The 22,936-nt window shown below is 38.9% G+C and overlaps 1 protein-coding gene across 2 annotated transcripts in view; it reads right to left on the bottom strand.

Annotated features, from left to right (window-relative positions):
* Positions 1–22,936, bottom strand: part of NAA15 (N-alpha-acetyltransferase 15, NatA auxiliary subunit) — a 72,838-nt gene that overhangs the window by 32,116 nt on the left and 17,786 nt on the right. Inside the window, exons 2-15 of one of the 2 annotated variants that reach the window (XM_089777984.1) lie at positions 22,237–22,409; positions 16,908–16,992; positions 15,953–16,057; positions 14,936–15,093; positions 12,660–12,794; positions 12,322–12,475; positions 8,716–8,835; positions 7,497–7,592; positions 7,264–7,370; positions 6,704–6,776; positions 4,125–4,294; positions 3,529–3,681; positions 2,224–2,352; positions 424–637 (exon numbers count right to left, since the gene is read on the bottom strand). In XM_089777984.1, coding sequence (XP_089634110.1) covers positions 424–637; positions 2,224–2,352; positions 3,529–3,681; positions 4,125–4,294; positions 6,704–6,776; positions 7,264–7,370; positions 7,497–7,592; positions 8,716–8,835; positions 12,322–12,475; positions 12,660–12,794; positions 14,936–15,093; positions 15,953–16,057; positions 16,908–16,992; positions 22,237–22,266 — 1,729 coding nt within the window. In that variant the 5' untranslated portion in view covers positions 22,267–22,409. The remainder of the gene's footprint in view (positions 1–423; positions 638–2,223; positions 2,353–3,528; positions 3,682–4,124; positions 4,295–6,703; positions 6,777–7,263; positions 7,371–7,496; positions 7,593–8,715; positions 8,836–12,321; positions 12,476–12,659; positions 12,795–14,935; positions 15,094–15,952; positions 16,058–16,907; positions 16,993–22,236; positions 22,410–22,936) is intronic. The other variant, XM_075929931.2, reaches the window with a different exon arrangement.

The raw sequence follows: 22,936 nt of genomic DNA, 5'->3' as shown, positions 1-22,936 counted from the left end.
AATGTATATAAACATAAATACCTATATTGTATAAACAGAATGCATAACACCACCATCATATTTCATATGGAGATTTCAAAGCACTTGGTCAAAAGTTATGCTATTATCCCATTTTTTACAGATGGGGAAATGGTGGCAAGAGAATTAAAGTGACTGCCCCAATATTGTCAAGCAAGCTAATGACAGTTAGATTAGAACCTATGTCTCCACAATCTCAGTCCAACATTTTCTCCACTAGGCCACACAGCCTCCAGTTTTTAATAGAGTCAGCATTCACTCATTACAAGTCAATTCTTGGCTGTCACAACTCTGTTAGAAGCTCCAGGCTAACTATGAATGTCAAATATACGAGTATCTATATCTATAGAATATAACTCAACCACTTAAACTGCAAACAAAATATATCCAGGAAATTTCTTATACCTGTATCAGTCTCGTGTTCTTTATTCTCATCTGTTAGGGGATTATCATGAAGCTTCAAATATATTTCTATAGCAATTCGTGCTGCCTTGAAGTAAAATGGATGTTGTCGAAGTACATCTTCTAGTTTTAACAAGTCCACATAAGACCTAAGTGTAATCTTTCTCATACAGTAAGTGTGAAAGTCAAACTGGTCATCTGTAATTTCTACAAAATGCTAACAGAAAATAGCAAGTTTTAGCAAGTGTTAGAAAACAAAACAAATACATATTTTCTTATAAGCAACTACAAAAAGAAAATGAAACTAAAGAAAAACGAGACAACTGATAATGGATCAGGGTCTTATATACCCAGCTAGTGAGAGCAATTCAAGTTTTTGTACTCTGACTTAAGAAAAATGCATTAAGTTATGGATAAAGTAACAAAATGGCATTTTCCTCCTTAAAAAAGAAAAATAATTCCACAAGCTGCCCAATACCCATGTTAAAAAAGAATACTCCAGGAGCAACGCAGAGTAACAAGTCAGGAACAATAAGCACAAGTTTCTTTCAGACACTACTACAGTCAATGGAAAGCCAGGGAAAACTAAAGCAGACTTGTAAAAGTACTTATTTTGTGAGGAAAAAATTGTAGTTCATGTTAAATTTTAAGAAGAAATAAAATGACTTTGCGGATGAGTACAGTCTTTAGCACACAAGCTGAGTAACTGCAGAACACCAAAGTTTTGACTTGTGGCACAACTTTTCTCCTCCATCAGTGAAACCAGAGATTAAATCATTCTGATCTTCTGGCTACTTTCTGACACCTTGGGACTGTAAAATTATAATGGCCTTGTTTGTCAACACTAACGAAGATTAGGTCCCAATCCAGCAAACATTTAGGCACATGCTTAACTTTATTCTAGGGATGTTAGAAATTGTTTAATTGAATAATCATTGAACTGCATCAATTTTTACCAGATACATGATTATTCGATGACCCCGGGGGTGGGACCAGCAGACTGTCCATCCCACTCCCAGGGAGACCCCTGCCACCCCGCGCTGCTGCCTCTGTAAAAGGGACAGTAGCGTGGGGTGGCAGGCAAAGCCAGTCTGCAAGGGGAGCTGATTTAAAAATTGGCTTCTCATGCAGACTCACTCCTGCCTGCCACCCTGCTCTGCTGCCTCTGTATCCATTGGTTGCCAGAGCAGATTCTATCTGTGCAGTGTTTGGGATCTCCATGGACAGGAGCTGCTGCTGCCTTGCACTGCTTTTTAAACTGGCTCCCCACACGGACCAGTTCCTGCCTGCTGCCCCTCCTAACAGAGGCAGCAGTGTGTGGTGGCAGATGGCTCTCCTGCATGCTCTTCATTTAAAACTTGGATCAGCAGGCTAGGACTGAGCCAGCCTGCCTGTCCAAATTATAAATTCAGAGCACGTCAGGAGGTGGATGGGAGAAGAGGGTGTTTGTTGCAGTTAACCAGGACCATTAACTAATAAAGAGTAGCTTCTCGGTTAAACGGTTATCTGGCTAGCTGCTACTTTATTCATATGAGTAGTTCCATTTAACACAATGGGATTATCATATGAGTAAGATTAAACACATTTGTGTTTGCAGGATTAGATCTTTATTTAATACAGTTACAATTAGATATGGGTATAGTCTATAGATGCCACTTCACACTTGGAAGGCCAAACCATATCACAGGAAACTACAAGGTTTCTAAGGGCCCAACAAAAGATGTTGATGTTTAGATGGAAACATGTCATGGCAGTAAAGCTAAACTGGACATTTTTATGGATTAAATATACTTAGATACATACTCTCTCAATTTCGTGGCATTTCTTAAGTGCTTCTCCAAATTTATTCATTGCCTTGTAAGCTTGGGCACATTCTGTCTGGAACCACATGCACTGCATTTCATTTAAATTCTCTACTGCTGAGGTTCCTTCCTAAAAGCAAAACAGAAGTATTAGAAATAATCCAAAAACATTCCCTTGCTCAGGCACACCTCAGTTTTCTCCTCCCTCCTGCCTTCCCTAAAGGAAGAGAAGAACAAATTAATAGAGGCAATAACTAAGGGCAGCTTGGAGCCTTAGTGCCTGTCAAAAATAAAGTGAATAAGTCTCAGAGTGGTAGCTCTGTGAGTCTATTTGTAATAAAAGTGAGGAGTCCTGCGGCACCTTAAAGTCTAACAGATTTATTTGCATACATCTGATGGAGTGGTTTTTACCCAGGAAAATTTATGCCCAAATAAATCAATAGGAGAGCAGTCATTCTGAAAGGGAGTAATCTGATGAAAGACAATGCCAAGCCTTTGCAGAAAAATAATTTTTCAGCTATGAAAAACACTAGCAAAAAGTGACCATCAATTCTCAAAAATTCTTCACATGTAGCCTATGCATGAGATTTCAGTGCCTTTTAGCCTCTAATTTATAAAGCAAAAACAGAGGCTAAGTATGTCTCTAACCGAAACAAAAAGAAACAATTAAAAGAACCTGCAGAACATAATACTGTCCTCCCCACAACTCTGATTGCTCTCAAAATCCCACCTCCGCAGCAGCCCAATGAAGAAAATGCACCTTAAGAGTGTGTCTCGGAAATCATTACAGCCAGGATATTTCAGACAGAGGATGGCAATAGCCTGTTCCAGAGACAAGGGCCATCACAGTACACTATTACCAACTATGTGGAACTTCTATGAGGAAAGTTTGAATAGTCTCTGTTATTGAAATAATTTGGAACCAAAAAAGATTTTACAAAGTAGTCTAAAGGAATGTTAAGAACTAATTTAAAATCTATATAGATTTGTGTGTAAATTCTCGGAAACATTTGTACTTCTGGGGAAGATGTACTGAATTTTTCATATGTAACGAAGAAGTTGAATCCTTCTAAGTGCAAAGCTCAGCTTAACCTTAACTATGGCGCCATTATCACCATGTATATGTGAAATCTAGCTACAAACTACAAGTGACACAAGCAACATTCATAACTCAGCCACAGCAGAGAAAGAAAATTAATTACTGCCCAAAATAGAGGCTCAGAAGGACAGCTAAAATATTCAAGGTACTTCACACTTGATTATGTCTACATTTTGTTAATCAAAAAGTACAGTAACTGGAACAAACCCTGGTGAACTTAGAACACATTTCTTCCGCCTCTTTAATCAAGTTGGCTTTCAACATATATTTTGCACATTTGGAGTTGATAAATCTGTCCGCTGTGTCCAAGGCCTGGGCTTCATCCATCCATCTTGCAGCTTCTTTAATGTTTCCAGCATGCTTAAAAATAAAAACAAATAGGGAAGGGAATTGTAAAATGCACATAGTTTAGTCTTATCTGCCCACTCCTCACTAACTAATTAAACATTATACAAGAGAGTTAATTTCAACAAGGAATCAAAAATATTAAGCAGTTTGCTTACAACAAACAAAAGCATACCTCAAAACCCAACCCCCCCCCAAACACAACCACATCTCAATATTACAGTTTCCCTCCTTCAACAATACAACCTCCAAACAGAACTTGTTAATTCATATTTTGCTAATTCACAAACCTAAGAGCTCTTAATAAACTGAGGGTTCACTACAACACTTTGTTATAGAGAAGTAGGGTCAGATTAGGGTGTTTTTATTATATGTTTATTAAATACAGTTACAATTGAAAGTCTCACTGCAAAACACAAGTCCTATCTGATAATTAAGAACAAACCAATCAACATTACCTTATAGATTTTAGCCTTCACAAGAAAGAGTTCTATCAAGGTGGGAGTACTTTCTATAGCAGCATTTATGTAATCCAGAGCCATGGATGGCTGCCCAATTTTGTCATAATGTTGTGCCAAGTAGTACTGGACCCAGAGTAAAGTGGTAGGAGGTTCTTCTTTACCATCATCTATGGGGGAAAAAAGATGTTATATATTCCATTGTAACAGCATGTAGCACAAGGAATATCTATTAATATAGTGTACCGAATTTATTGTTTACCTTTACATTTAGCTTTCAACCCACTGATCAGAAAAGTAGGAAACATATGTAAACCTATGTAAATTACTGTTTTAGGTCAAAGATATAATACACCAATTACATATGTTAACAATTGAAATGTATCATAGTTAAGGCTACAAATTTAATCAGGGGTATTTTTTTTAAATCAGTCTGTGACCTGTCCATGACTTATATCATAAATATCCCCAATTGAATCTTGGATGGGAGGGAGGAGAGCCTAAGACACCAGCTGCCTGAGGGGGAGGGCTGCCGCTGCTCTGGCTACCTTGGGATGGCTTGTAGAAGCCACCAAGCTGCAGCTGCTCCTGCTGGCATCAAGACTCCTGCTCAGGCAGTTCACAGAACCATTTGCATTGTCTGCTGCTTAGGCAGTCCATGGGGCCAGCTACCTGGGATCGCCAGAACAGCAGGCCGTGAATCTGACTGTGCTGCTCTAGCATCAGCTGATATAGCTGGTTGTGAGGCCATGTAAGCAGCTGGCTGCAGAGCTGCTCCAACAGTAGTCAGTGCAATTACCCCCAGGGCCAGCTGCTCAGGCAGTCCTGGAATCAGCCACACTGGCCACTGGGGTCAAAGGAAGGTACAGAATCTGCAACTTCTGTGACAAACACAGAGTCCTAATTTGACATTTACATCAGTATATTTTCAATACACCAATTTAAAACATTTTAAATATTTAACTAGTTCAGACTACTGTCACCAATGTATTCTTATCCCAGTGTAAGTATCTTTAAAAAGCTTGGGACACAGATTGTGTTGGAATAAAATAGAATCTAGAATAGAAACATTTATTCCATTTTTTTCAAAAGTAACCCTAAATCACACGTATAGATCTCTCCTTTGTGTGCAACATAAACCACTCTGAAATGACTTGATCCTGCATGGTGCTGAGACCCAGATCCAGCAAAGCACTTAAGCACCACTCAGTAGAGAGGCTTAATGTTAAATTCACTGCCAAATTGGGAGCTGATTGCTCAGTACCAGAACAAGCCCAAAGGCTTTAATTCTTCGGTACTTATGCCAACAATCATATATTTACTTTTAATTTTCATAGGAGAGAAAGTATTAAACAGATAAAAGTTTTGTTCAGCCATGTTCACACAAATGTGTGCTAATTTAAACATTTTAAAAGTTTATGTTTAGATTTTGAGAGACTGCCTTATTTCAGTTCAGCTTAATACTGTAAAATGACAAGAGATTATGCCAAAATGAAGAAAGCCATTTTCTTAGCTTAAGAGCATCTCTACGCTACTTGAACTGTTTTGGAAAAAACTCCACATCTTTAGTTAACTGGTGCAAGTTTACAAGTAGATAATGTTTGCACGTTCAAGGAAGGATGAATTTTGAATTAATGTCCCAAAGAAGGATTTTACAAGATTGTGAAACAGTTGTCATTATTGAATAAGGCAAAATATCTTAATATGGGAATTTTAGATCTAAAATTCTTTTTATGTAAATAGAAAAAAATTACTACTACATTAACAATATATACGAAATAGTATCAATACAGTTACAACATAATCTATTCTTCTTTCACATGGAGGCCATAATTATAATTCTCATCTCATCCCATTTAAGGATATTCCAAGATATGATATCTTGAAGTGAGTACAGAGCACTGCCTAGGCCAGTGGTCCCCAACCATTTGAAGTTGCCAGGCGCCAGGGGGCGTGGCCATTCGCCCGCCGGGTGCAAGGGGGCGTGGCCCCCCATAGCCGCACGCCTGGGGCCGGGCCCCCCCCAAGCACCGCGCGCCCGGGGCCAGCGCCCCCTGCAAGCGCCACGCGCCCGGCGCTGACGCTTCCCCCTCCACCCCCCCAAGCACCACGCGCCCGGGGCACTCTGCAAGCGCTGCGCGCCTAGGGCCTGCGCTCCCTCCATGCGCCGCGTGCCCAGAGCGCAGGCGGCCAATCTGCAGCGCCCCCGGGGCCGGCGCTCACCGTGCACCATGCGCCTGGGGCCGGCTCCGGCACCGCGCATGCGCCACGTGCCCGGGGCCAGGCCAGCCCTGAGCACTTGGCGGGTGGACACTAATGCCCCCGCGGGCGCCATGATGCCCGTGGGCACCGCGTTGGGGACCACTGGCCTAGGCTAAAACAGCATACATTTCAAATACAGATTTAGAACATATTATGGTGCTCAAACTCCAAGGAGGGCAGCCGCTGACTTCTCTACTTTCAAAAAAATGTAGAGTTTCTTCTATTCCTTCAACCCCTCTATGGGCCTGCCTGAGTTGTTACATATAGCATATGACAGGCATAGTGTTTTCATGAAATATTAAATCATTGTCACTCACCATTGGGGTTAAATAACCTGCAGCTTTTTAGAGAAGTTTCATAACCTACCACCAACTCTTCTATAATCGCCACCTACACATGCAAAGATAAGACAAAAAATATTTGTGATCAAATGTTATTTTACTTCAATATGAATGTCCTTGGTGTCAGTCATACTGATTATTCTAAGAGATCTACTATTCCAATAGTACAGAGAGGAGTGTACTCAATTCCCAGCTTTCCTTATAACATGTAGAGAGAAAACCTCACAATTCTGTGAACACATACACCACACTGGCTTATGGTAGTTGTTCATAGTTTGGTACAACAACAGACTTGGAAAACAGCTATGTAAATTTGCACAGTAGGAAATGTAGCACAATATTTTTGCTTCTGTGACCTAGAACAATCAGAAAAATCAAGTCAATGACAGTGATACAGAGTAGTATCAGGTGAAACCCAATCTAAGCTTGAATTTCCAGGCCAAAGAAGGCTCCAACTTGTAAAGTTTTTTTTTATTCCTTTAGTGTGTAAGAATAAACACAAATTATTGCCAAAAAACCCCATAAGATTCATTTACCTTTTCTTTATCTTTGTACAATGATCTCAAAGTATTAAAAACAGGTGGGCAGCCTTTGCTGAAATTCATCCTTAGAAACTTGTCCAGACATTCCTTAAACTTTTCACCTTTGGGGGAAATAGACCAGTTGATTTTGTTTTTACCAAATATTACTTTGCAATTTTAATTTTTTATATTGCCAAATAGAAAGTTACAACAATAACAAAATGTGAAACTATGTTTATTTGTTTTACCAGATAAAAAGTTTAGGGGAAGTCTTCTTGGAACCAGTCCCCTTGGGTACTTAGTCCAGGCCTCTTCATAGATTTTGAGCCTCTCCAGCATATTGGCTAGAACAAAACAAAATATGGAAGCTATTAAAAAGATATTTTCTGATAATTAAACCCAGAATACATAGCAAGTAATAGCTTTATACTTATGTGATGTAGCTCATTTAAAAGAGTCATTGAAAATTAGTTTCAGATACAATGGTTATGAGTTACTCTGTCAGTCAGTTTGTTGATTGCATTTTCCCATTTAAAAAGAGTTCTCTGAATCAGAGAGAGACAGAGAGAGAGAGAGAGAGAGACAGAGAGAGAGAGACAGAGAGAAAACCAGAACCAACCACATAAGAGAAATAGTTCAAAGGACTGTATTTAAAATATTGTCAAAGGCACAAAGTAAATAAACAGAAAGAAATCATGCTTCTGTTTGGAATTTGTATTTACTGTAAACACATGATTACCAAAAATGAAACATCAGAGGAAAAAATTAAGTTGACAGTATCCATTCTAAAAATAACTTTGCCTTCTATTTCTACCATTTTTATAAACAGAACGATTACAGCACTTAATAATCCATCATGTTTTAATTTATATAGTTTTCACCAGATAAAGATAAATAGGACATCAGGACAAAAAGCCATGCAAATCTTACAAAACAATGCTAGTAACAAAAACACAATAAATCTTTACTACGTATCAAAAACTAGACTAGAAGTTGTTAAACATAAGTACCCTTTTAAGAATGTACTACCTGTTTTCAATGCATAAGTAAACGACAACTGAGCAAAAATAAATTCTTGATACTCTATTACAGGGGCTCTCAAACTTCATTGGACTGCAACCCTCTTCTGGCTACAAAAATTGATGACTGAAGACTGAGTCCACTTGAGCCTGCTGCCTGGGGGTGGGGAGATACAGAGGCCAAAGTCTGACCCCAATTTTCCAAGAGCAGGGGGAAGTAGCCCAAGGACTTTGGCCTCAAGCCAGGGGTCTGTAACCTGAACCCCACTGCCCTGGACCCTCAGGCTTGGGTGCCAGAGGGTGGGACATGAGCTTTACCTTTGGCTCCATAACCACATCAAGTCCACGGCAGCCCTGGTAACCTCATTAAAATGGGGTCATGACCCACTTTTGGGTCCCAACCAACATTTTGAAAACCAGTGCTCTATTAGAAGATGTAATTACTTACATGGTTTAAGTGCCTTTTCTAAGCCTTTGCAGTATGCCCAGTTTTCAGGGTTCCTTTCTTGCAATCCTCTATACACCTCAGCTGCTTCTTCCAGCCTGCAGAGTTGTAACAGAAGTTCTCCTGTTTAAAATTCATAAAGTTATACACTAAGTTTGAGGGATAATGCAACAGCTAAACATAGTGCTAATCTGATTTAGACATCTCTCAATTCTTTGTTAATCCAGGTTTTAAGACATGAACGTCAATGGCATGAAGCAATGCCAGGTATAATTTTAATTTGACTGACAAATATCTCCAATTTTGAGATGTAGCACGTTTTCATGGCCATAGCTTATAACACATTAAGCTTTTTAGTTGAAGATTTAGACAGGTAGAAGGAGTTACTCTGTTAAAAGAGTGAGGAACAAAAATCAGATGCATCTTGATTAAAATTTTTTAACAAATAAATATTTAAGTACAGTTCTACTACGGAAAGAGCTTAAAACCGGTATGTGCTCTTCCTGGTTGATCGTCCAAATCAAGTATGCTTCCACTTGCAAGTAAAAGAATAGGTTTACAAAATGTGAGTGTGAAAACCCTTTTCAGATTTGTATTTCAAGTTATTTGTCTGAGTTGTACTATTGTACTGAGAGATTCTGCAGGCAAGCTTTGTCCTCACTGACAGCTGGAAATGGAATGGCACAGGAGTACAATTTGGACCAGCACGTGTACCTAACATTTCTGTTGATGCTAGAGACAGAACAGAATGCATCTAACTATGTCATAGCTGCATTGATTTGGTAGTACTAAAAAAGGTAAAAATAATGTTATGCGTGCGCGCGCACACACACTTAAAGTAACTAGACATCATGTAAATGATGACACCCCTCCACAAACCCTGTGAAAGCAAGCATACATGACTGAACTCGTGAAAGGTGATCTGGTAGTTAAGAAGGTATAGCTTTTTGAGTAAAACCTCAAAGTCTTACTGGCCTTCTTTGTTTCAGAACTTTTCACAACATAAGCTAGTACTTACTACAAAAAAAATCTTAACTTGGGCTATCATTCTTCACATTGCAGCCACCTCCAATAATCTCAAGACAGGGAGAAATAGACATGGCCCCCCCACCAAGCATAACAGAACCAGAAAGTAATTCTCACTACAAAAAGACCCAAATTGTGTTATGGAAGGTAAGAATTCTAAACACCTATAAATGCCAGTACATGTTCACTATTACTCAGTTATTTTAAATTCATAGTATATTTTATTATGCATCTTTTATATATAAAAGCCATTTATTATTGACTCTTCTGTGCAATTTATCTGCAGTACCTACACACCTCAGACATTAATAATATAATTTCATAAGTCTATTGGGGAAAAAATAGGAGAGTATGATAGCATATTTACTAAGAAAGTGAAAAACAGATTAAGTCATTTGTTCAAACTCAAAGAAGCCTGTAGAAAAGCCCGTATTCAAGACTCAGATCTATTTCTAAGTCCTGTTACTTAACCAAAATTTGTCTGATGTTCCCTTAGTATACAGAGTACTACAGGTAGTTCAGATACAACTCAAACTGTAGAAAAGTGGTAGGACATTATGCTTGATAAACAGTACATGATTTTGTAATTAAGGATATAATAGAAACTCAAAGGACAGAGCTCAAAATCAACATACATCAATTGTGGCATTTCCTGACTTGTGTTTGCAAGATAAAAACCACTGTGTGCTTATATTTAATCATGGGAATCATCTCAATGATTTCAATGGGACTATTTCTGTGCTTAAAGAGTGTAAATATGTGCAGGATCAGGTCCTTGGATCTTCACCAGGGAACTTCAATGGCATTGGTAGTTTTTTCTACAGAATTTCAAAAGAAAGGTAGCAGGAAAAGTTTTCTAGTTTCAAAGCTCTGATATCTTGCAAGACAACAGTATGAGAGCATTTACATTTTATAATATCAAACTGTCTATACATCATGAGAATGTTGCCATTCTTTCAAAGGCAATGGAACATCAATGTCCGCAAAATTAGACTGCAACAGCAATTAAACATTTGGTCACTCACTATCAAACTACTTTGTACAAGACAAATGCATATTGATACTATAGCAGTTAAACAATCATTACCATTCATTGAAAAGAGTTGTGGTGGCTTGTCTCTCTCAACAACAGAAGTTGGTCCAATAAAATATACAGGCAGTCCCCGGGTTACGTACAAGATAGGGACTGTAGGTTTGTTCTTAAGTTGAATTTGTATGTAAGTCGGAACTGGTACATATTGTAGGGGAAACTCTAGCCAAACATTTCTCCAGAGCTCAGTTTTATTCTCCCACACCTCACTTCCCTCAGTCCTTTATTCTCAAGCTGAGGTGTCTGCTGAGAAAAGCCGCTCTGCGTCTCCCTGGTCTGCTGGGGGCGGGGGCGGGGGCGGCGCTAGCTTCGCGTCTCCCTGGTCTGCTGGGGGGAAGCAGCTAGTGCGGGGTTGCCTCATCCCGTTTGTAAGTAGGGATCTGATGTAAGTCGGATCCATGTAACCCGGGGACTGCCTATACTACCTCACCCACTTGGTGTCGCTAATATCCCGGTACTGACACAGCTTCAGCTACACTGCATTACCATTAACCACCATTAGGCTAAACCATCTAAATGGAGGACTTAATAGCTGTCCTAACATATGATATACCATGTAAGCAGTATACTGTAATTGCAGTTTATGTTCACATTGCATTTTTCATGCCAAAGCCTTCTGTATTTTATATATACACACACATGAGCATCAAGGAACTATACCATCATATCAGGCGGTGCAGAATCTGAAATATTAGCTTGTGCTGGCTAATACTCAACAATGGGGAGAAACAAAGGTTACACCATATTGACAAATAGCTACACTCATTAAATGTGGTGTGAGCAATGGTGTACTTCTTAAAGGGACAGAATCCAGTCAAAAATAATTAAAACCCTGTTTCCCACACGTTTTATTGACAGCTCCTTATATCATAAAATTCACTTTTCATAATATATTTCCTCCCTCTGTTAATGCTGATTTATCTTACTCATTTCCCATTCTGAGCAATGAAAAATGACTGGTCTACGTGACTCCGACTCATATGTCAATACCGCAATGGATAGGATACAAACACTGCAAAGCATCAGAGGGGTAGCCGTGTTAGTCTGAATCTGCAAAAGCGGCGAGGAGTCCTGTGGCACCTTATAGACTAACTGAAGTGTAGGAGCATAAGCTTTCGTGGGCAAAGACCCACTTCTGACGAATGCATCTGACGAAGTGGGTCTTTGCCCACGAAAGCTTATGCTCCTACACTTCAGTTAGTCTAAGGTGCCACAGGACTCCTCGCCGCTTTTGCAAACACTGCAAAGCAGTTTTCAATTGAGCTTTTTTGTAAAAATGAAGTTAACAGAACTTATGACTATTCTAAAGTCCAGTGAAAATGGTTTTTGTTTAGTTGTAGAATTAAACTGATCTAATACATTTCATAATTCAGTCTTATATAAAACTACATTATTTCTTTGATTTTCCAATATATACAGAATCCATACATAAGATTCCACAATGCAGAAATGTACAAGTACAAAGAATGACAGAAAACTAAGGAGGCAATTACCTTTAGTTTCTTCAACAGCCAGTTTATCACAGATTTGCTTTTCATAGGTAACAAGGTGCTCCAAGGCTTCTTTGTGGAGTCCTGCTTCTCGGAGGACTTCATTCTGATACAACAGCAGCTCACTGTACTCATAGTCCACTTTATCAGGAGATGTCTGAATGTCAACAAGGCATATGAGCGTTCAGTCTGGTATATATTTACACTTAGGGTAAACTGAATGTATTTGTTTTTAAAATCTAAATTATATTAAATAGTTTGTGTGTTTGAAAAACAATTACATTTTTTAAGCTCACAGCTAATCAAAACAGATGAAGAAATCCATGTTTTCTTTTTTATACCTGTTGAGTCTTCCTAAATTCCTCTAAAATCTTTGCTGCCATTTCGTAATCTTCCAGCAGATGATAAGCTATTGCATAACCAATCCACGAGGCTCGCTGTGCAGGTCGGAGCTGAAGTAACTGGTACCTGGTTTCCTGTAAGACAGTGATGACTACTAATTTTCCTGTTCTCATAGCTTCTAAAATTCTCCATAAAATATTATAGTTTTAACATTTTTATACATTTTACCAAGACTACTTAACATATCATAAAGGAAAAACTAGCAACTGTACCAAATTAAGAAGTTTTAACCTTGGTAAAGTGAAAAAAATTAATATTCAACTTTAAAACAGTACTAAAGAAGTACTATTTCCAGCTAAGCTGTCCTCATGAGCCAGACTAACATTAATGATGTAGGCATCAAGGCATGTTTTTTCCTGTCCAAAAAATGCTAAATAAATAGAATCTAGCGATGTTAGATGTTCAGAGGCAGCAGCATAGCAGGTAGGGGATGGCAGGTGGCTCTGTGAGATCCAGTGCTTGTGGGGAACCTGTTTAAAAGTGGGCTCCCGCCTCTCCTGTGATACAGAGGCAGTAAGGAGAGAGGGAGTGCGAGTAATCGTTCGAACTGATAAGCCAGGCTTATCAGTTAATTATTTACATGACTATACACTAATATCCCTACTGTGTACACCTAGTACAATGATAGATTAGACAACATGCAAAGTGTCCTCTAGCACAGTGTATGGGTGGTCAGGCCGGGAGGGAGGGTACAGGAGCAGGATGAGGGGATGCACAAGGGAGATGGAGCGAGCAGAAGGGAGATTTCAGTGTGGGGGATGGAGGATGTTTACCTGCCTCCCACCTCTCCCAGGCACCACCTTCTGCTTCTCTTGTTGGCCATGATCCTGGCCAATGGAAGCAATGGAGAGAGCCTCCAGGCAGTACTTCCTTGCACTGCCATTTCCCCTCTTGGCCGCCGTGAGCCAGATCCAGCCCATGAGGCTCACAGCTTCCCTCCGCCCCACACAGCAGGAAGCTGGCACTGGTACACCATTCTCATAGAAGGAGAGGCACAGGTATGGAATGCTAGAGGGGGCTCCATGCTGCAGAGACGGCTGAGCTTCAAGCTGTGGCCCACCTTCCAGGTGGCCATGGACCACTAGGGGTCTGTGGACCACACTTGGAGAGCCACCACTCTAGCAGAGTGTTCTCTCTTTCTTTCTGAGGCTCCCTGAACATGCTACAAAATTCCAGAGCCCAGCAGAAAGGAGGAGGGAGGTAAGGTTCTGATCCAAGTTGCAGGCAGGGTGACAGAGAACCATCTCAGGCTTTTCCCTTGTCTGGCACATGAACTCTGGCCGCTGGTGAGATAGGAGGGGAATGAATGTGCCTCAGGCATAGACATAGTTTTGTTTCTATTTGGTGGGTGGGAGCAGGTAAAGGGCTGGGCCAACTCTGCATGGTGGAGCCCCGGGCCACAGCTACTCTTTACTCACCGCAGCAGACCAGGTGGGGGACACAAAAATTACAACTCACAGGGGGGAAAACACAGCTCACAAACAGTGAAAACCACTCAGGGGGCAGACAGGGGAAAGTCAGGGGCTGTGATCAGTGAGATTTTTAGTTCAGGTACAAGGAGAGGGTTAGCTAGAGGCGGCGGTCTGGGAGGATTGCGGTTGCTGCTGAGGGCTCTGCAAGCTTGGTCCACTTGCCGGGGCAGCTTTTACTTGCTATGTGAGCAGCCAAAAGGGGCTGAGAGCTGATGAACAGCTCCAACCATCAGCAGCAGCAGAAAGGAGATGGGGGAGCACCATGGCTGCCTGTATCACAGCACCAGCCAGAGCAGCAGCTGCCCTACCCTGCCCTCTCTCTGGCTTCCTATCTCCAACCTAGCCAGAGCAAGGTCTCAGGACAGGCAGGAGGAGAAGGTGTGGAACTGCCCAACTCTGCATTGAAGTTTGAGGACAGACCACCCTTTTGTTTCCATGCAGTTCTACCCATGGGCTTGGGCTCACAGATTGCAGGGGACCATGGGCACCCAGCAGAGAACTGCTGCATTCGTGAATAATTCTGCTTTGATATAAAGATAACATAGCAAATTACGTTCTTTATATGAAAATTATGAAAAAGTGGTCTTCTACTTATCCAAGTATGAATGTCAAGAGCGTTAAGCATGTAAGATTTTAATGGTTTGAGTCCTATGGTCTTAAAATGTATGCAAGTTACTAATTATTGAACCAACTCTCTTGCTGTATTTCCCTGGAAACCTATAAAATGTAAATACTCAACTTACCCTGTAGCCCTCAAGATCCCTCATTTGAATCTGTAGCAGAGAGAGATCTCTCAGGATTTGAAGATTGTCTTTATCCCATTTCAGTGCATTTCTGTAACATTTGATAGCTTCATCATACTTCTTGTCTGACCTCTGGAGAAGACCATAGACATGCCAGCCTGGAAATTTTGTTAAGGTTACTACTGCATTTGAGGGTGAAGAAAATCAATCCAGCATGGCAGAAAAAGAGTGCTTACTAGGTTTAATTTAAAAAAATAAAATCCAGCTTTGTAACAGACAGTAACACTAGAGATATCTTTCTTAACAGTACTAAAAAAAAACCCATTAAAATTGAAGATATAAAACTTTCTCCAATTTATTACAAGAACATGTTGTGTGTGTGTGTGTGTGTGTGAGTGAGACAGAGAGAGAGAGAGAGAGAGAGCGCCTGTATGTATGTACTGCACACTACTGCAATTAATTTTCCTACAGTTAAAAACAATAGAAAAGATCTTAAACAACTATCAACTTGTCTTATCTGTATTTTTGTTATCTAATACAGGCCTCAATTCAGGCACAAAATTAATGTATGTATTTAATCTTCAAGCATGACACTAGTCCCACTGACATCAATAGGATAATTGTGTGCTTAAAGTTAGGCACATGCTCAAGTACATACTTAAAATCAGGGCTACAGCAAGAAATTCCAAAGGAAAAAGGTCATACTTGCAAACGTAATGCAAAAGAACACGATTTTGATTCAACAACTATAATTCTTCCCACAAAAGTGAGAATGAGTTTTTAATGGTTTGTGCTTCCAAGGACAGCTTTGGGACAAACAATTTGGGTATGAAATTGTTCACAGAAGTCTAAATAGAATGTACTTGTATACATATTAAACTTACCACTTGTACACTTTCAATTTGGATCAGCAATAGATGTTGGCTCTTGTACACATTCCCTAAAATAAGCAGTTACTCTAAAAAAAACCCACCTTTTCCACATTCACAAATGGAAGGTATATTCAAAAAAGGATACAGACATGACTCTTTAAGTCATTCCGTAAGCCTCTACGCACTAGCTCATATGCTTCCTCTTTCTTCCCTAGACAGTTCAGCGTCAGTCCTTTCATCGCCAGGGTTTCTAAAAACATTAGGATTCCATTGGTACCGATTATTTTATTCAACAGGTAACATATAAACTAATACCTTAAAGCATATAAATATTCATACCTTAGACTTTAGACTCAGGAAAGTTAGTAACACAAACATTCTCATTCTATTTTGAAAGTTACAAAAGATTAAACCTCATACCCTCACTGAATAAACTAAAAGCATCAACTGTAAATTCTGTATCTTAAATCCAGTTAAAGCGAACCACTATTCTACTTCAAAGCATGTTAGGTTTCCCTGTATACAAATGGTAGGCAAACACAGTCTTCCCCTCCTGGAAAAGACTGCCATGTCTACTTAAATAGCCCATTATTTAACAGAAAAGGCATTCATTTGAAGAACATTTCAGAAAAGAATAATCATTCCAGTTGAACAGGTAAAAAGGAACCTCCCCCCCCCCAAATTCTTGAAAAAGAGGTTCAAACCAAAGAGTGAGGGAACCTTTTTTTTCCCCTCTTTCAAACTGCTTTTCCCTCGCTGGAAGAGCAAGCTAACGATTCTAGCCTGTGTGTTCCTACCCCATCCATTCTCCAAATTCTGTACTGTTTATTCAGATACAAGACATAGAAAAAATAAAATGAAGGACATATTTAAAATGTTATATCAGCAACCAAGTATTACATTATGGTGCAGGGTTTCCAAGTTACACTTTGTACTTCATCAATTTCCCCTTAAAATCACTTATCCAAAGGACAAACAAAAAGATGCTAAAATATTTATCGTATTCTGAGATACAGAAAGTCTCTTAAAATATGTATTATTTGTCTTAAAGTGTATCATAAGCAGTCTATGACCGTTTAATATGCCATCTCAAGCCTCACCTCCATGTTCTGCAAACTTTGGATTAGAAAGGATCTGTTTACAAAACTTCAGCCCATTTCTGTACTGTTTATGTTCATAACACCTCTGTAGAAGAACAATAAAAATCAGTAAGCTACTTCACAAAAGTAATAAATGTTTTAATAAAAAGTTTAAATAAAGTTTAAAATAAAGTTTAAATAAAAAGTATAGCACTATGATTTCATATATTAAAATGTCTGCTTGGACAGTTCTAATTTCAAAACACAAATGGGCAATATTCCATTGACATAGTATAGTGTTAAGAATATCAGTCACCTGTACCAATATATTGGAGATTACTGCATTAAACAATATATTTTTTCTGGCAGAAAAAGCTGCATTTCATATCCTTAATAATTGTATTAACTATCTGTGGCATTTCATCAAAATTAAAAAAACCACCTTCATACTGTACTCATATTCAGGCTAAGTAGTTTATCTAAACACTTGTGACAATATTAGTGATTAATATTTGAAGATAATATTCCTGTTAGGGCTGTCAAGCAATTAAAAAAGTAATTGTACTGTTAAATAGAATACCATTTATTAAAATATATTGGCTATTTTAAAATATATTGATTTCAATCAACACAGACTACAAAGTGTATAGTGCTCACTATTTTTTATTCAAGTATTTGCACTAGAAAAAAAGTATTTTTCAAATCACTTACTACAAGTACTGTAGTAAAATCTCTATCAAAGGTTGAACTTACAAATAGAAATATGTAAAAAAACTGCACTAAAAAATTACAAATTTTAGAGCCTACATGTTCACTAAGTCCTACATTTTGTTTACCAAATGCTCAAATTAGTATGATTACAATCTGCAGGTGATAACGCTGCTTCCTAGTTTACCATGTTACCTGAAAGTGAGCACAAGTGTTTGCAAAGTGCTGCACGATATTTATGCACCAGATGTGCTAAGGATTCGTATGCCCTTTCATGCTTCAACCACCATTCCAGAGGACGGGTCCATGCTGATGACAGGTCTGACTTAACGATGATACAAAACAGAGAGAACCAATGCAAGTTCATTTTCATTTGAGTCAGATACCACCAGCAGAAGGCTGATTTTCTTTTTTTGGTGGTCCAGGTTCTATAGTTTCCACATTGGATTGTCGCTCTTTTAAGATTTCTGAAATCATGCTACACACCTTGTCCCGCTCAAATTTTGGATGGCATTTCAGATTCTTAAACCTTGTATTGAGTGCTGAAGCTATTTTTAAATATCTCACACTGGTAACTTCTTTGCATTTTATGGACTCTGCTGGGAAACTGTTCTTAAAATGAAGATATTCTGGATCATCATTCAAAACTGCTATAACATAAAATATGGCAGAATGCAGGTAAAACAGAACAGGAGAGAGAAACAATTCCCCCCAGGAGTTCAGCCACTAATTTAACACTTTTTTTTTTTTTTTTAAATGAGCATCACCAACATGGAAGCATGCCTCAGGAACGGTGGCCAAAGCAAGACGGGCCAACGTATCTGGCATGTAAATACCTTGCAACGCCAGCTAAAAAAGTGCCACGTGAATGACTGTTTTCATTTTCAGGTGACATTGTAAATAAGAAGCAGGCAGCATGATCTTCCATAAATGTAAACAAACTTGGCTGAACAAGAAGGAGGAGTAGGTGGACATATAGGTGCTAAAGTTTTACTTGGTTTTGTGTTTGAATAGGTATGTAACAAAAAAAAAATCTACATTTGTAAGTTGCACTTTCATTATGAAGATTGTACTACAGTACTTATATGAGGAGAACTGAAAAGTACTATTTTTTATGTTTACGGTGCAAATATTTCTATAAAGAATATAAAGTGAATACTGTACAATACTTTGTATTGTGTGGTAATAGATATCAATATATTTAAAAAAGTAGAAAAACACCTGTAATATTCAGTGAATTTTAACTGGTTTATTCAATCATTTAACAGTGTGATTAATCACAATTAATGTTTTTAATTGTAATTAATGTTGTTGAGTTAATTGTGAGTTAACTGCGATTGACAGCCCTAATTCCTGCATAACAACTGATATTCATTCAAAATCTACATTATGGAAGCCATATCAAAACTATCTATATGAATATCTAACTCCTTTAAAACAGATTACCATTTTCATTAAATAAAAATACCTTACAAGCGTTCTATCAACTTAGGCATCATGTCCCTTTAAAATGGGAATATAGCTTAATGAAAATATTCTAGCTGGACAAGTGGGAAGAAGGGAAGTTGTGACTGTTCTTGCGGTACCCAGTTACTACATAAGTAAGTCTAGCCTGTGGCAGTCCCACAACTCCTCCATGCTATCCTAGCTATTGGAGGTGCAAACCAGCCTCTGAGTTCCCTTGATAAGAGGTACACTATCCAGCTTTTCATAGAAATCAGATCCTCTGCTCCCACAGAAACAAGGTAGCCCAATTTAACAGTTTCACCTTAAATCATCAATCCTCTGTAACACACAGCTCATGAGCACTTATAATAAAAAAATAAAAAAGAAGAATAGAGGTTCCAGTAAAAACAAGTGAGCTGGAAACAGTTACCATATAAAACAAAATCACAGACCACAAACTAGGGCCTACAATTAAGTTACTTTACTAATAAAGTTTCCTCCTCAGTGAATAGGTGAAGAGGGTCTTTTTCTGCCCAGTCACATAATTAATCAAATCTTTTGTCTTTATTCATAAATAGGGCGATCTTATCTGTTACATTTTTCCTTTTAACCTCCAAGTGGTTCTGACTGTTTGCATTGTTTTTGGTGATTTTCCAGTGACGGTTCTTGAGTGGGGCAAGGTTAGGCAACTGAATATCACATTACATATTTGGCTAGCCAGGGCAGGATGACAACTCCCTGTCCTATGAATGGGTCATCACCTGAGGACTAACTTTTACTCTAAGACCATAAGGGAATACTTTTCAACACAATTACATTAATCCTTAAATATGATCTCTCTCTCTCTCTCTCTCTCTCTCTATATATATATATATATATATGTCTCATAATTATTATAAATACTGATAAGTTACAAGCTTTCAGTACAGACATCACCCGTTGTAGATAAATAATAAAAAAAAAGTTATATTATGTCCAGCGTGTTTGTCAGATCGTAGACAGGAGTAGCCTGTGAAGAAAAGTAATGCCTTTTGCCAGCTAGCATCAATTGGTCTCCATCATACAGATTATTAATGCAAAATATAATCTTCATTGGCTATGTTAGCAGAAAAGCTTAAGAAAAGCAGCAAATTTCACATCTCTATAATCTCTCTGAAAGTAAATCAGGTTGCCAAATGCCACTGTAGCTGTCCAGTGACAAAAGGGATGAGCCACTGGGTGAGCCGCATGTTCACCTTCTGTAGTCTTACAGGACAAAGAGTAAAGCTTTTACTACTAAATTCAAACATTGTGCCTACCATCTAAAAGTACCCACATAAAGCCACACACAGGCCACTTTGAAAAGCATCAAGGAAAGAGCAGATGGAGAATGACAGTTTAATGTGCTTTTGATAGATTAAAGGTATGCTTGATAGTGTTCATTCACAAAATTAGATCTCAGTGACAAAAAATATTCCAATGATTATAGCTGTCTATTGTGTCCTGCATAGTAAGTGTGAGATAAAAGGGGAAAAGCTGCAGCCAGAGTGAAGGACAGAAATGGAGAAGCTGTTCACCGAGTTTGAACAGGCAGACAAGTTGGCCATTAGAAGACCTTAAAATGCAGTGATGGGGATGAAGAAGGCTTTGATAAGCAATTAAACCATCAGCATAGTAGTGTTCTGTGCTGCACTGTTCTCTGGGTACAAGACTGAGTGCTACTAGCAACTGTGTAGTATTTGCTGTACATTTATACAAGATTTTTTTCTGAAGCTATGAATTGTGCGGTACTTGATTTACATTTACACCTGAGTGCTGTATATTTACAAGTACTAGATTCTTTGAGTACTGCTATGTATTTTTCATGATGTATTGTGAATTAATAAAGAAAATTTTATTTGCAAAAATAGAAATTTATTGGAGCTGTAAAAACATTTCAGGAAAAACATACAAAAATAGCAATGCAATTAAAGTTGAGGCTAAATATACACCAGCCATGGTTAAGTCAGCTATGAGAAGCTGTGATTTCCCCTGCTGTCCCTTGATGTGAAATAATTGGGGTAAGGAGATGGCCCATGAGCCGACATGAAAGGCTCAGGAAAGTAAGGATCTGGTACCATGCATTTCTCAGACAATTCTCTACCCGCAAAGGGTACAGAGTCTGGGACTGCGGGACCTGTATGTAAACTAGAGTCTTCTCTGCTTTTATGTTTGGTGCCTGAGAAGCCACATCGTGTCCGTATCTCCCTCCCCTTTTCCCACTGGATTCCTGGGCCTATCTTCTGTCCACTGTATTCTTTTCCTTGCTGTCTGCCATCGCAGCCCTTTTTTTATGGTATGATACAACACTGGCTTGTAGGATTTGGCTGAACATGTCCTCCCTAGTCCTCTTCTTTCTTCTTCTCATCAAGAGACATCCACTAAGGCAAACTGGTAGCAGCTGCTGATTAAAACAGACATATATCACTGGATTTATAGTCAGAACAGAAAAAAAGAAATTTCAGAACTCCATTCCCTTATTCCAGATTAAAAACAAAACAAAACATTTAATATAACATGCTTATTAACACGTTAGCTTTGGAGTGCCTTCGCATAGCACTATCTCCAGCCCCATCCAAGGTGTGTCTGATCCATCACAAAAGGAGGGAGGTCAGTAACGATTTTTGATTGCACGAATAAAAAATGTGGTCCTTATTCCATAGCTACAAGTATAGAGGAATGGCACTGAATACTGGCACTATTTACCACAAGACATGAGGATTTTAGCTAATCTCTCCCTCCTGAGGAAAACAAAGACAGAGAAAGCACAGCTGCTCCTGTATGCCTCTAGACTGTTTAATGCACTGGTGGCAGACACACTCATTGTGGAATGACACGGGAAAGTATCCTATAGTGCATGCGGAAATAAGGAATCCATCCCTAGAAACTTTTGGGAGAGGACTGCAGAATATTTCTATGAATGTTTAACTGAGATCTCATGGAAGAATAGAAGAGGAATCCCTATTTACATAAATTACCATACCAGATTGTTCCTGCCCACCAAACTCAATAAGAAAATGAAAAGTAGATATCAACTCTACCTCTAGTTGTTGTGCCACTACTTCTTCTCTTAAGAGTAAAAAAATGCAAAGTCAATACCTGTGTCTTGTTTAAAAATGGCACCCTGCCAACAAGATAATTTAAAACATTGCAAGGGAAAACTGATGCACACACTTACCCAAGATTCTTTCCTTTTCATCAGGCTCATCTGTTTGGTTAGTAGGATTGGCTAGACAGTGATGGAGTCTCTAGTAGGTTCTGGCTTGTGGCATGGCTGGATCCCTTTACTGCATTTTCCTTACTCCTCTTCACTGTTTACAGGCAGGAATCTCAGATGCCGTCGAAGTTTTCCTGGTGGGGTGCTGATATGAGTACTCTGCCAAGTATGGCAAGAAGCTTAGGCTATGTCTAGACTAGAGGTTTTTTTTTTTTTTTTTTTTAAAGTGGCCTTTTTCCAAAAAAGCTTCACCTGCATCTAGACAGTCGTTGCGTTCTTTAGAAATTAAATTTAAAGAACATGGCGGTTTTTTCGACAGCGGTGAACCTGCTTTTACAAGGAAGAATGACTTTTTTTGGAAGAGCTCTTTTGAAAAAAGGCGTTATTGAAGAGCATCCTGGGTGCTCTTTCGAAAAAGTGGATTGCTTTTTCTAAAGTCTTGTGGTTGTCTAGACGATCTCTTTCGAAAAAGGCTTATAGTCTAGACGTACCCTCAGGCTATGTCTAGACTGGCATGATTTTCCATAAATGCTTTTAACGGAAAAGTTTTCTGTTAAAAGCATTTTTGGAATAGTGTGTCTAGATTGGCATGGATGCTTTTCCGCAAAAGCACTTTTTGCGGAAAAGCGTCCGTGCCAATCTAGACGCGCTTTTCTGCAAA

This window comes from Pelodiscus sinensis, chromosome 4 (assembly GCF_052426305.1).
Source record: "Pelodiscus sinensis isolate ZL-2025 chromosome 4, ASM5242630v1, whole genome shotgun sequence".
Lineage (NCBI taxonomy): Eukaryota > Metazoa > Chordata > Testudines > Trionychidae > Pelodiscus > Pelodiscus sinensis.
Note: the sequence above shows the minus strand (reverse complement) of the source record. Positions and strands in the feature narration are given on the sequence as shown.